Genomic DNA, 13,567 nt, shown 5'->3' with positions numbered 1-13,567 from the left:
TTAAACTATAACTCATATGGGTCCAAACGGACGTGGAGCGGGTCTCGGGACTCACACAGGGAACTGATCCGCTCTCTGACGTCTCCTCTCCGGGTTCAAACATCTGTCGACCGGTGGAGAATGAAATAAAATCCTCCGGTGTTGTGGTTTCTTGTTGCAGCTCCTCAGTCCTCACGCTGTCCACCCAGGTCACCGCTACTTCCGTGTTGTCATCACGTGACCAAAAGAAAAGACCCGGATGAACCGCGCGTCCGCTGCAGTTCCACAGAGCCGCCGCTAGAGGGCGGAGGAGTCTGAGATACAAGAGCTGAGATGTGAAGTTATTTTTGATTTTTACTTTATTTTTACTGATTTTTGACATTTTATTAAAGACTCACACCACTTATTCTGTTCTTTATAGTTGTTTTGTTTGTTGGTTTGCTTGTTTTTTGTCATTTATCAGCAGCAAACAGCAACATAACAGTGTTTCCCTGGCAGCAGGACATGTTTCTGAAACAAAAAAACATCTTTTCTAAAATATTTCACTAACATTTCAACATTTAACACTGACATTTATATTCATGCCTTCTCTGACAGGATATTAAAAAGGAACTATGCAGGATTTTCACCATTATGCTACTTTTTTGTTGTTGATGTTGTTTAAAGGGATAGTTCACCCAAAATTGAAATTGCGCTCATTATCTACTCACCCTCATGTTGACTAAGGGCTGGGAGAAGTTTCAGAGTCCTCCGTGGCTTCTCTGAGTTACAGGGGGTCTCGGCGTAGCAGTGCATGTCCATATAACGGTTGCAAATGGATACCGACTGTCTTCGTAACAAAAAGACACACCAAAAAACATCCAAATACCTCCATGCTGCTCGTATGTAATGTCCGTCTTGTATTGAAGCCCCGAAATGCGAAATTGTTCTGAAAATAATTAAATAAGTCTATATTTCAAGCTTGTTTGTAGTGGAAGCTCCTCTTCCTGGCTCGTCCAATTTCAATTTTGGGGAACTATCCCTTTAACAGCTTTGGAGTACCCACTCTGGATAAGCTACCTCACACGCACATGTTTTTATTTTTTATTTCATTTATTTTGTTGATACTACAATAAACTAAAAATAAACTAAAACTAAATTGTGATGGTTAAGACCAGAAGAATGAAGTTATTTGTAATATAAGCATTTGATTTAAGGGTTAGTTTTTGATTTGCTCTTGACAACATTGCAACAGAATTAAAGTTAAAATAAGTTTCACATGAATTTTAAAGGGACAACGAGGACTTTCTAACCGGTTATAAAAAAGTCTCACGTTAATGTGGATGAATCTCCGCTACCCACACTTGTTAATGGGCCCATTTTTGATAAATATATCGATCTGTCTCTATCGTTATTTTGTTACTATTAGTGGTGGCGGAGATGCTGGTCGAGCCGACCAGCGTTTCTTTACTTTCAGTTTCACAACGAGTCATGAGAATAACGTAGCTGAATCGCCGTTTATGGTCGGAACTACGACGGTATGTGAACCTCTTTGAACCTCTGACTTTAATTATTGATGAATGAAAACATGAGTCCGTCTTGCGCCCGTCAAAGAATTTTACGGTGCGCGCGGAGGCTCATAAATGTAGTGTGAAAACGCTTCGCTTTTCCAAAACTCCTCGTTGTCCCTTTAATGTATTTTCCAAAGGTACAAAAAGCACTGAATCAATTTTACTTCACTTTAATAGCTTATTTATATAAAACACAATAATATTAACAATATTTTATCAAAATGGCACAAAACCACAGGGAAAGAGAAGTCATATTATAAAAAAGCAGGTTAAAGGGATAGTTCAACATTTTGGCAAATTGGCCCATTGCCATAATCCCTATGGTCATAGCAGTAGGTTCGTTCCCTTTAATTGTCGGTGCAAGCTATTTTTAGAACGGCGGAGCAGAGCCGTGAGCTGCTCAGAGCTACGCTACGGAGGCTCATTATGGGATTTCTTGGTTTCCCTCATCAAACTCATCAAATACCCAATCCAACAACTCCACAACGCTCTGGTGGACAAGTTGTGACCTGCACATTCACCACGCTATGAGATAATAACAGAACGTTACCACACAGAGTTGTTTTAGAGGGAAATTCATGCAAAACCGCTGATGCGCGTTCCCGTCGGGGGCAGTTTTCATCAAGGAGTCTCTGTATTTCCCTATAAAACAACTCTGTCTGGTAACGTTGTGTTATTATCTCATAGCGTGGTGAATGTGCAGGTCACAACTTGTCCACCAGAGCGTTGTGGGGTTGTTGGATTGTGTATTTGATGAGTTTGATGAGGGAAACCAAGAAATCCCATCAGCCTCCGTAGCGTAGCTCTGAGCAGCTCACGGCTCTGCTCCGCCGTTCTAAAAACATCTTGCACCGACAATTAAAGGTAACGAACCTACTGCTATGACTATAGGGATTATGGCAATGGGCCAATTTGCCAAAATGTTGAACTATCCTTTTTAAATGAACTGTCTGTGGGGTGAAACATTACTTGAGTCTTTCAATTACAACACAAACCACTCTGTATAAAAAAATATACAATATAAAGTTGAACAGTTTGAAATCAGTGGAAACTCGTGGCACCGAACTCGGCCTCGTGCAGCAGCTGCTGGATCCTGGTTCTGACCCACGACTGTTTCTCCGAGGAGAGTCTCCTCATGGCCGGCGCCAGGCTGAGCAGGAACAAGGTGACGTCGTCCCTCTGGTCCCGGTCCCGGTCCCGGTCCCGGTTCCTCTGAGCATCTCTGGTCTCCATCCTCCTCAGGAACTCCTCTAGAAGGCCGCTGCTGCTGCTGCTCTTCCTCTTGGCCCGAGGAAGTCTGGGACACTCGGTCAGATCTAAGGGTGGGCAAAAATATCGATATGGCAATATATCGCAATACTTTATATCGCGATACAGGGCTCCAGACTAACTTTTTTGACTAGGAGCACAGTGGCCCCTAACTTAAAATTTTAGGAGCGCAAGCAGAAAATTTAGGGGCGCACACCGAAATCGACTTGCAAAGTAAATTTGCACATTTCCTCTAATTTTCACTGTATTACTGATACTGCATAAATGCAGAAACTATAATGTTTTTAATTCACATTTTATTGTGCAACAGTTTAAATATTGAAAATATAAAGTTAATGTTTAGGCTGCACTGACCAATAACAGAACAAGTAGACACCACTTGTGGTAAACTCATCCTAGAACTCATCCTTAACACGTTTCTTTTCACACATGAGCCAATCACAGTGGTCATTAAAAAAAAAAAAAAAAAATTGGCAAATTTACTTGTCGCACATGCGCGAGTAGATGAAAAATTTACTCGCACTGTATCAAATTTTAGTCGCAGTCTGGAGCCCTGCGATACGATATCGATATTCAATATTTAAATATCGATTTTATTTTTTTCAAAAAAAAAATGTCAAATAATAAATCATGTTTCAGACGTAAATCCAGTACGACTTCCGCACCTCTGCTCCGCGAGGTGTCACTTATGTACTGCTACCTCAGACAGTGTGTTGTACATGCAAATATGTTGTTGTAACTTGCACTTGTATAAAATGGCATGGATAATTTGAATTACATTGTTTTGACTCAGTTTGTCCCATAAATTATCACTATCATCTGATGTACATACAACTCGGATTTTAAGATGCATAATGCCTTTAACATTTTTCAGTGAACTATGTAGAATATCGTAGAATATCGCAATATATCGCAAAATTTGGATATCGCAATATCGTATCGAATCGTATCGTGACTCAAGTATCGTGATGCGTATCGTATGGTGAGGTCCTTGGCAATACCCACCCCTAGTCAGATCCTCCACGTCCTCGTCATTCTCGTCCTCGTCCGTTTGGTCCAAGAACTCCCTCATCACCACTTCCTGTTCCTCTGTTTTCAGCTGGTTCAGCCTGGACGGGTTCTGCAGCAGCGCCGACTGATCCGAAGAGGAGGAGGAGGAGTGTGAAGACGCCAAACACGAAGCCAAAGACGTGACCGAGTGCATCATCATCTCCAGCAGCTCCTTCATCTGAACGTGTTGGGCCTGTTGGGATTGTGCAGCGATGGCGGTGGCGACGGCGTTAGCAGCAATGGCAACGTTGGCGGCGTCTGTGTCTATGTAAAAAAAAAAAAAAAAAAGTAAAAAAAGGTTGTGACAGCACTCACTTTAAGTTAAACACTTTTTAATTCATAAAAACTGCTCGGCAGCAAGAAACGGACGCGTTTCGGCAATCAGCCGTCCTCAGCGTTACCAGGTCAGTGGGTGTGTCCACTATTTAACACAAAGCCAGCTGATTCCAATCTCCATTCACGTACATACACAAAACATTTATAGGCTAAATACTGAATTAAACAGTCAAAAAATGTCAGAAAATATTATACAGAACAATGAAGAACATTATCATGTAAATAACATTAACAAAAATACAATCAAGCACTATATTCATGAAAATCGACAAGTTGTGAATGTGACAACAACACTTGTCCCTACTGTTTGATCCTAATAGACCTATATCCTAGACAGTAATAAAAAGAACACACATGGGTCTATATAGTAACCTCGACAGGCGTCTGTGTCTGTGTCAGCAGCGACCGACGGCGTCTCCATCTTGGCTTCCTTCAGTCTGACGGCGTCTCCGCTGCCGGGGGACGGGCGCTTCCTCTGGACGAACTCGGAGTAGGACGACGACGAAGACGAGGACGCCGTCGTGGTCGTCGCATCGGCTACGGCGATGCCTGAGAGGACGGAAAGAAAGAAAACATCAGCTGCACAAACACACGTCTGCATGGAAAACTGGAGAATCTGATGTGTTTTAATCTGAAATAAAACTCACTAGAGTCAGTTTCCTGTTTCTGTAACAAACCAAACTTCTTTATCTGTTTTACTTTCTATTGATTCACGTCTTTTCTGATGTTTTTTATTAAGTGGAGCTGCGAATGTGATGAACTCCTGCTTTTCTTTGCTACATACAGTTTTATATTAGTCATAAATTATAAAGATTTACATGAATATTTCTTTGTCATTTCTCATGCACAAAATGTACTTAAAAATATATATATACTGTTCCCCCAACAAGTAGCAGTGCCACAGAGTCACAAATCCAGAATAGGTTAAATATACTAAGAAAATAAAATCACTTAAAACAAGAGCGCGTCAACATAAAAACATGTGAGGGTCAGTGACTGATAAATTGTATTCATGTTGGTTTTACGTCATTTAAAATGACATTTGAACCTTTTTTAACAAAAGTCAGATTGAATGCCCGGAAAATGTCAAATGGTGTAACCACAAAATAATGATCAATAATAAATATTTAACCATTTACAGTGGATTAAAGTGTACTTATGAAAAATATACTTTCTTCTGAAAACTTTAATTTGAAATAGATCTTTTTTGCTGTGTTTCTATATTTACATTTTTAATGCATTTTTGCATCACTGAGCAGGACATGTCCTAAAAACAAAAAGCCTTTTTTCTAAATAATGTGACAAATTATGTAAAATGTATTTATTTGAAAGTGTTTCATTGCAAAAGTGAATTCAATTTATTCCACATTTGAGTCCAGATTTATTTTCCTGTATATAGTCAGATGTTTGTGAAAAAATACCACATACGCTTGACAATGTGTTGCATCCCGTCATTGACTCATAAACACAAAGCTACACTTAATAATTATGTTTTTGTTTCAGTTTTGATTTGATTTAACAGTGTAATAATGATTCCAGTGAAATATTAGATCATCATTCATAAATCTTAAACTTACGACCAAGTATTAGGGCCACGCAGAATTCGAGAATAAAGTCATACATTTACAAGAATAAAGTCGCAAATTACGAGAATAAAGTCGTAAATTTGCGAGAATAAAGTCGTACATTTCCTATGAAAAATAAGTCATAACATTACGAGAATAAAGTCGTAAATGTCAATGTGGCCCTAATACTCGTCTTATAAACTCTATAAAAACAGATTTTTTTTTTCATTTTTATCAAAGCATATTAAACGTTGTCGTCTACAAACCGTAGTTGTCGTCGTCGTCGCTGCGCAGCTCGGTGGTGGTGCTGCAGCCCACCTGCAGGTGGTGGGCCGGGGGGTCCAGGGCCCAGCCGTTGGTGCCCGCGGCCCTGGCGTCGATGAACGGGTTGAGGAAGGACAGGATGGCCGAGTACCTCCAGGGCCGGTAGTTGAAGAGGCCGATGCCGCTCTCACGCCGCTCCCTCTCCCGCTGCCGCTCCCGCCGGTGTTGGTCTCGGAGCGACTTCCACTTCCTCCGGCACTCCGACTCTGAGGGAAACAGGCGACAGCTCAGGGACAGGAAACACAGAAACAAACTGCATTTAGTTTCCTGCTAATATGTTGTGTCATTTTAATGGTCACATTAAACTGATAATAAGACGTGACATGAGCTAATAAACTTAAAGTCTAAATTTGTCCCTTTTTCCTGGAGTGAGTCAGTTTGCTCAGAAATATTCAACAATTAACGCCTGTAAATTGTTTTCCATCTTGTTTTTAAAGTTGTTATTATCTCAAATATTTAATTACAGCTCACTGAATAGCTTTTATTTCATTTCACAGTTTTTGTTGTAAACTAATTGTTTCGTTTGTTTGAACTTTTGTTTGACTCATAATGTAATCACACTGGCATGGCAGAAGTAAATACTGAATTCAAAATAACACATTACAATACTTTAACATGTTAACATCAATACATTTTTATATTAATCTACCTGTTCATATTCTTCCTCTAATCCTCCTCATCCTCCAGTAAACTGTTTAACACAGCATCAATACAAATTTACCATACAATTTTATTCTATTTATTCTACTCCTAGTATTTTACCTCATAACATATTGATTTACATGATTTTATATGGGTGTATTTTGTATAATTTTTACTTTTCTTATCTCTGTTTTATTTTACTTTACCATTTCCTATTAGGCTATATTATATTATATGTATGTGCATGCGCTATTACCTTTGGGATCAATCAAGTATCTCTAAGTCTAAAGTGAACATTATAATTATTTATTTATTTAGAGCTGTACCATTACTGTTATAATCGGCTTCTTTTTTTTTTACAAAAAGTGAACATTATATATAATTTTTTACAGAGCTGTTTTAGTATAATAACCAGCTATTTTTTACAAAAAGTGAACATTATCCTTTTTTTTTTTACAGAGCTGTATTAGTATAATAACCAGCTATTTTTACAAAAAGTGAACTTTGGGCCCTAGTTTCGTCGACCAGGTGAAGTCTAGCATCAGCGCAGCTTCGCCACGCCAACGGGGTGTGGCCCAGGTCCATTTCGCAAGTTTGCTGGGCCGCGCAGTCAGACTTAGACTAGCGCAACCCCTCCCCTCGTCCCTCCCACCGGCGCAAACGGTGAAGAGGGAGGAGACAGGGCGGGAGGGAGACAGGAGGAGGAGAGAAAGGCGTGGAGTGGGTTTGACACAGCCGAGTCAGATCTTCACCAATCAAAGGAGCTCCTCTCCTCACCTTTAACTGCGCGGCGGGTGATGCGCGCTGCAAGTTTGTCATTTTATACTTGGACATGGACGGAGGAGACAGCGACGCCAGAGGCCGAACCTCTCCCAGGAGGAAACAGCTGTTTTGGTCCGGAGGTCCGAGCTCAGAGTGACCAATAATGAGTTTACTAATATACTTAACCAGGTTTGATCTGATACACTGAGAACCCCTGCCCAATCTAAGAAACAACTAATACACTATTATAGCTGCTGCGCAGCGATGGGTCGGGTCCGGGCTACTTTTGGGCAAATTTAGGCAATTCTGAGCAACAAACAGGAGAATAGGAAGACAAGACAGTTGACCTTATAATGTTCAATTTGCACCAGTTGAGGATTGAACCCACAACCTCTAGAACCAAAGACCGTTGTCTATCGCACTGAGCTAATTGACAAGTGGCAGATCAATAGTGGCTTCACAAATTGTGTAAGCCATTCACTGTCGTGTAGGCAGAAAAAGAAAAATCAGTTTTTGAGGTAAAATAATGATATGTATTTGTCAAACATCTACTATGAGTCTAAGATGTTAGGAGCCTTCGCACATAGTCCAGTCCAAGCTATTTGGATTTTTAAACTTAGAAGCTTGCTGTGATGCCACCATTAGGACAATTGTCTTGTGTTTCATGTTGAGGACATTTGACATTTTGATCTGTCATCATCATCATCATCATCACCCTGGCTGGGTCTCGAACTCACAACCTCTGACACCAAGAACCAGCGCTTAACTCAGTGAGCTAATTATCTGGAAGTGAGACCTGCTGTGTGTCTTCTCAAATAGACTCAGGGAGTCAGTGTCCGGGCAGCTGTTGTGAACGCAGATTTCTGTTATCTAAACAAAAATCTGTTAATACATAAATTGCATTTAGACAGCAAAATAGCTTGAGGACATGTGACATTTTGATCTGTCATCATCATCATCATCATCATCATCATCACCCTTGCTGGGTCTCGAACTCACAATCTCTGACACCAAGAACCAGCTCCTAACTCGCTGAGCTAATTAGCTGGTAGTGAGACCTGCTGTGTAGCTTCATTTATCCACTCAGGTGAGCCAGTGCCCGGGCAGCTGTTGTGATGAAATGGTCAAAAGTCAGAAATTCAGTCATCTAAACAAAAATCTGATAATACATAAATTGCATATTGACAGCATGGAAATGTTGGTGATTTGTTTTTAATGATACGTGTTGTGCTTCATAAGAGAAAATATGATGTTTATAAATTCCACTCTCACATTGACTGCAGTTGTTTCCATGAGAGCAGAATTCAAAATATTCTCAAAAATTCAGTTTTTGAATTAAAATTCTGATATTTGCCAAACTTCATCAACCATGACTCCAGAATATTGTCATTTTTTTTCAGGAAGATTGAAAATGTATTTAGCAAGAATTTGATGGTATATGTTTACAGTACTGTTTACAGTCAAACGTTTTCATGCACTGTAGGCTCAATTTTTGCTTAATCAAAAATCCGAGAAACAAGTTTTGTGGAGGACGGTCTGGAGATGCTCTGTAGCAAGTTTGGTGTCAATTGAGCAAAAATTGTGGGAGGAGATACATTTTAAAGGTTTTACAGTTATTGAAAAAAACAGAGTGATGGACTTCATAATTTGTAATGAGTTTAAGTGGACAAAAGTTTCAGCAGTATTGAGGCTACATTGTGGTGAAGTTTCAACACTGTAGCATCTACCGTTGGTTTGGTAGGAATTTTTAAAGTTTTTAAATTTAAACGCTTATTGTGCCCCCCCTAGGAGGGGGGGGCACATGTCCTTGGAGTTGAGTGAATCTGGCATGGGGTCGGATGTTTCTGTGAAGTTTGGTGAGTTTTCGCCCATGGGAAGTATGACTTCCTTGGAAGAAGAAAGAAAGAAAGAAAGAAGAAGAATTCCTAGGAATACAATAGTGTCCCGGCAGCTTAGCTGCCCGGACCCTAAATAAAGAAACTCACATTTATTCAAACCCTATGTAAGCAAGATGACAGGTGTACACTAATCACAACATAAACACAGACCATGTGGATTAAATCAGTGTAAAGGACTCGCGCTCTCTCTCTCCCTCCCTCTCTCTCTCTCTCTCTCTCTCTCTGTCCGTCTCTTTTTTTCTCTTTTTTTTCTGTGATAGAGATGCTGAGTATACTGTAGTAGGCTATATACTGACTATCTGATACCGAGGCTGTTGTGGTGGACTAAGAGAGATGAAGATTTGTGTTTTGTTTTTCATTACGGCTGCGTGATGCGGTCGCTCTCCGCTAATGAATTAATAAGTAAATAAATAAATAAATAAACAAAGGGGATCATCACAACGTGTGGTATCTCAACACGGCAGCGACATGCAGTCATCCACCCTCAGTCCTGCTTTTGGGACATCCACAGCTGCTTTTCAGTGCCAGTTCGTCCCTGCTGTGTTAATTCAGGTGGAGTTTCCATTGCGCGTGCCACAGCCTTTGATCTCTGCTTTGATCTGACGTCAGATGTGACGGGACAATCTATATAGATATAAATTCACGTGTTGATTCCGTTAGTTGCATTAAATAGTGGTTATTGTGGATATTTATTGCATTGAAATGTGTCTGGAACTGTGGAGATCTGCCTGTGAGGTCTTGGTGACGTGTGTGCACTGCAGGTCAGTCAGCCAAACTTCCACTGCACCTGCTGCGCTTCGCGCTGCGCTGAGACTAGATCTGGTTGGAGGTGGCGAGCTTTCAGCGCAACCTCGGCGGGACATTTTCGGACAAAACTTCCACTGCACCAAGCTGAATCTGTGACGCCTCCCCCTGCTGCGCGGCCACGCCTATCTCAGCGCAGCGCGATCTGCCAATCTTCCAATCTGACTTTGCGCTAGGCTGCGCTGGTCGAAACTTGCATTAGACCAGCTGCGCTACCTTGCGCCACCTGCGCTGCGCCAGCAAACTAGGGCCCTATATATCATTTTTTACAGAGCTATATTGGCAAAATCATCAGCTATTTTTTCACAAAGTGAACATTATTATTTAAAGCAGAAGTAAGTGGTCCGGTCGTTTACGCTAATGCTGCGTTCCAGGCAGGCTTTTGAAATCGTAAATTACAGCTTCAAGTCACAACTTACGACTTTGTAGCGTTTCAGGCAACCCACTCGTGTTTTTCCGACCTGTTTTACCGGTGAAAGTCACTATAACGGCCACTCGTAACTTCCGACCGGTGAACTCGTACCAGATCGAACTGGTACGACTTCACGGTCGGAAAAATACGAGTTTCCTTGAACGCACCATAACAGTCCTCGTCCCTACGTCGCCACATTCACACGCGTCCCTTGGCTGCACACACAGCCCTGCATGCCGTTCTCTCTCCTCATTGGATAAAAACTGTAGGATACGATCAGGGGTGAAAGTAAGCCGGTACGGTCCGGTACTGCGTACCACTAAAAGATTCAGAGGCGGTACGCAGTACCAGGAAGATCAAGAGAGAGATTAAAAAAATAAAATAAAATAAAAAGTAAAAAAAAAATTATAAATCTAATTTCACATGAATTCCCTGTGGTTTGAAATGATTTCTGTGAAATTGTCTCGGTTATTATAACACATAGTGTTACGAGATCCCAACCCGATCAAAGACAGAGACATGATCTACTTTCTGTGCGCAGCAGCGCTGTGCCCTGGGACGTCAGCACCACCTGCAAGCACCAGCAGTGTGCAGCTGTGCACCGCGGAACGCGCGCCGCTCGCTCGCTCACTGCTGCTGCTGAAGACTGAACCTTTTTTTCCGGTACCGTGAAACTTTGCCCTCAGCGCGTCGTGGCGAGTCCTGTCGGGACCGATGCGGACGTTACACGCGGGCCAGAGCACGTGCTGGGTCTCGGTGCGGCTACAGTCGAGCTCGCGGTCTGTTTATGTGAACGCGGCTCCAGCTGCTCGGTGTGCGCCACAGCGGTGGTGCGCGTTTAGACCATAGTAGGCTACATTATGGGGTTTGAAGCAGAGAAAAAACAAACCTGTGTCAAAACAAAGCGGAGCTGAAAAATGAAACAATAAGTCCGTTTTGCACCAGTCTGTGGAAACAGCCTAAAGTGAATGAATGACAGCAACAGTTGTATCATTGAACTACAGCAGATAAAAGTAATGACTACATGACTTTCCGTTTGTGTTGGGGCATATTTACCATTGTAACTCTGTTTTTACTTCATTGTTAAACCACAGTAGGCTAGAGCTTAAATACAAGTTTGATGAGAAACAGTTATTTATTTATTTATTAAATAAAGTAGCCAATTTAGAAGCACATGTTTTTTTCTTCTAATTAAATCGTGGTATTGTATAAGTATCGAGAATCGTGGAAATTTACTAGTATTGATATCGATATATAAGAAAGCTCCAGCCTCAATGGCGAGACCGCAGGCTGTTTGCAGCTAGGATATGTTCTTTTTTATTTATTTTGGGGATCAATAGCCTACCTGACATTGTCCTGGGCCAGTGGTTAGAATGGTGGGGCCAGCGATCTTCAAAATTTCCTTTATTGTCTACCCCTGACCCAGCCTTCGAAACGTGTACCACGTTTAACGTTTGTTGCAAAATGTCCCAATTAAAATCAGTAATAATAATAATAATAATAATAATAATAATAATGCCGGGAAAAATAACTTTTGGTAATAGTACCGGCAAGAATTTAAAACTACTTTCACCCCTGGATACGATAAATGTTTTCTCCTCGGCTCAGAGCAGAGCAGAGTGACTGACAGACCCGTGTTTCAGTCCAAACACTCTATGTAAGTGATTGCTGTCGGAAGATATAACTATTTAAGACTTATATTAACACAAATATATCACTCACTTCTGCTTTAATCTATTACAAAGCTGAATTAGCATAATAATCAGTTATTTTTTACACATTATATGAACATTATTGTATACGTTATTACAGAGCTGTATTAGAATAATAATCAGTTGTTGTCAGTTTACATCTTCAGTCGGAACCAATGAGCCGCGGACTGAGCAGCAGGTCGGACCGTTTCTCCACACGGACTCGGTTTGTTTTGATCTTTTTAAACGGAGGATTTGATGCAGATTAAAACAGAAGACGAGTTAAATCTCAGTCTCTCAAACTCGGCCACACCGGTACCGAGTCGTCCCAGCCGGGCTGTGTGTGTCGTGTAGCCTATGTGTGTGTTGAGGTTCGACCCCCCCCCCCCCCCGGTCCCTTGCTGCTGCTCCACTCACCGGGAACACCGACCACCTCGGCGACGCGCCGCCAGGCCTCGCTGCGCATGTTCAAGTCCCGGTAGGTCAGAGAGCCGCTGTCGTAGAGACCCGGGAAACCCGACACCGCCATGATGAGTTTATACTCCATGTTGGTTGGGTCAGAACCAGAACCAGAACTACAGCCGAGCGACAGCAACAAAACAACAGCAAATAAATAAATAAATGAATGAAGAACGGTCGGCGGGATTCCGTTTCCGGTGGCTACTGCAGTTTCACCGCGTCATAGCTCATTTGCATAAAAAATGTGGGTAATGGTTTTTTTTCTCTTTCCTTTTTTTTAATCGTTTCTCGCTCTAGTTTGTGATTTTTTATAAATAACAAAATATTTAATAAACCAAGAATTTTATTCAAGAACTGTCTTTTTGTGTCAGTGTTTAAGAAATTTAATAAAGTAAGAAATTATGAAATAAAAGAAAGTAAAAATTAAAATAAAATAAAGAAAAATAGCCTCAAAAAGGATTGGTGATAAGAGATTTTAGATTATGTCATAATTTTGACTTATTATCTCATAACTGTGGTTTATAAAGTATAATTCGTTGTCTTCTTCACCTTAAAGGGACAAAGAGGAGTTTCTATTCGGTTATAAAAAAGTCTCACGTTAATGTGGATGAATCTCCGCTACCCACACTTGTTAATGGGCCCATTTTCGATAAATATATCGTTTTGTCTCTATCGTTATTTTGTTATTATTAGTGGTGGCGGAAACGCTGGTCGGCTCCTTACTTTCGGTTTTGCGGCGAGTCATGAGAATAACGCCGCCAAATCGCCGTTTATGTTCGGAACTACGACGGTATGTGATTGTCTTTGAACCTCTGACTTTAAAGGT

The 13,567-nt window shown here is 41.1% G+C and overlaps 2 protein-coding genes across 3 annotated transcripts in view; both read right to left on the bottom strand.

Annotated features, from left to right (window-relative positions):
• Nucleotides 1-214, bottom strand: part of pex7 (peroxisomal biogenesis factor 7) — a 69,546-nt gene extending 69,332 nt beyond the window's left edge. The window contains exon 1 of the mRNA XM_085770993.1: nt 56-214. The gene's annotated coding sequence lies outside the window, so the exon portion shown is untranslated. The remainder of the gene's footprint in view (nt 1-55) is intronic.
• Nucleotides 215-2,530: 2,316 nt separating this feature from the next.
• Nucleotides 2,531-12,830, bottom strand: LOC146961196 (uncharacterized). Of its 2 annotated transcripts, XM_085770997.1 has the most exons (6): nt 12,700-12,830; nt 6,016-6,279; nt 4,537-4,733; nt 3,823-3,918; nt 2,917-2,919; nt 2,531-2,834 (listed from the first exon to the last, which is right to left on the bottom strand). In XM_085770997.1, exons 1-6 carry the CDS (start codon nt 12,827-12,829, stop codon nt 2,571-2,573), a joined length of 954 nt encoding a protein of 317 aa, XP_085627123.1. In that variant the 5' UTR covers nt 12,830; the 3' UTR covers nt 2,531-2,570. The 2 variants fall into 2 exon arrangements, with proteins under 2 accessions (XP_085627123.1, XP_085627122.1); XM_085770996.1 differs by lacking the exon at nt 2,917-2,919 and having other exon boundaries at nt 3,823-4,095; nt 4,606-4,733.
• Nucleotides 12,831-13,567: the final 737 nt, after the last annotated feature.

The sequence above is a fragment of the Trachurus japonicus genome, chromosome 24, assembly GCF_045865225.1.
Source record: "Trachurus japonicus isolate A0001 chromosome 24, Traja_1.0".
In the NCBI taxonomy this organism is placed as follows: Eukaryota; Metazoa; Chordata; class Actinopteri; order Carangiformes; family Carangidae; genus Trachurus; species Trachurus japonicus.
The sequence above is the reverse complement of the archived record's forward strand: the minus strand, read 5'-3'. Positions and strand labels throughout refer to the sequence as shown.

What these genes read in the sequence shown, in the direction of transcription:
- LOC146961196 (XM_085770996.1), bottom strand. Translation starts at nt 12,829, where the DNA reads ATGGAGTATAAACTCATCATGGCGGTGTCGGGTTTCCCGGGTCTCTAC. An exon ending in CGAGGTGGTCGGTGTTCCCG is followed by an intron (nt 6,280 to 12,699) that starts GTGAGTGGAGCA and finishes TGTTTCCCTCAG; the next exon opens with AGTCGGAGTGCCGGAGGAAG. An exon ending in AGGACGAGAATGACGAGGAC is followed by an intron (nt 2,835 to 3,822) that starts GTGGAGGATCTG and finishes GATCTGACCGAG; the next exon opens with TGTCCCAGACTTCCTCGGGC.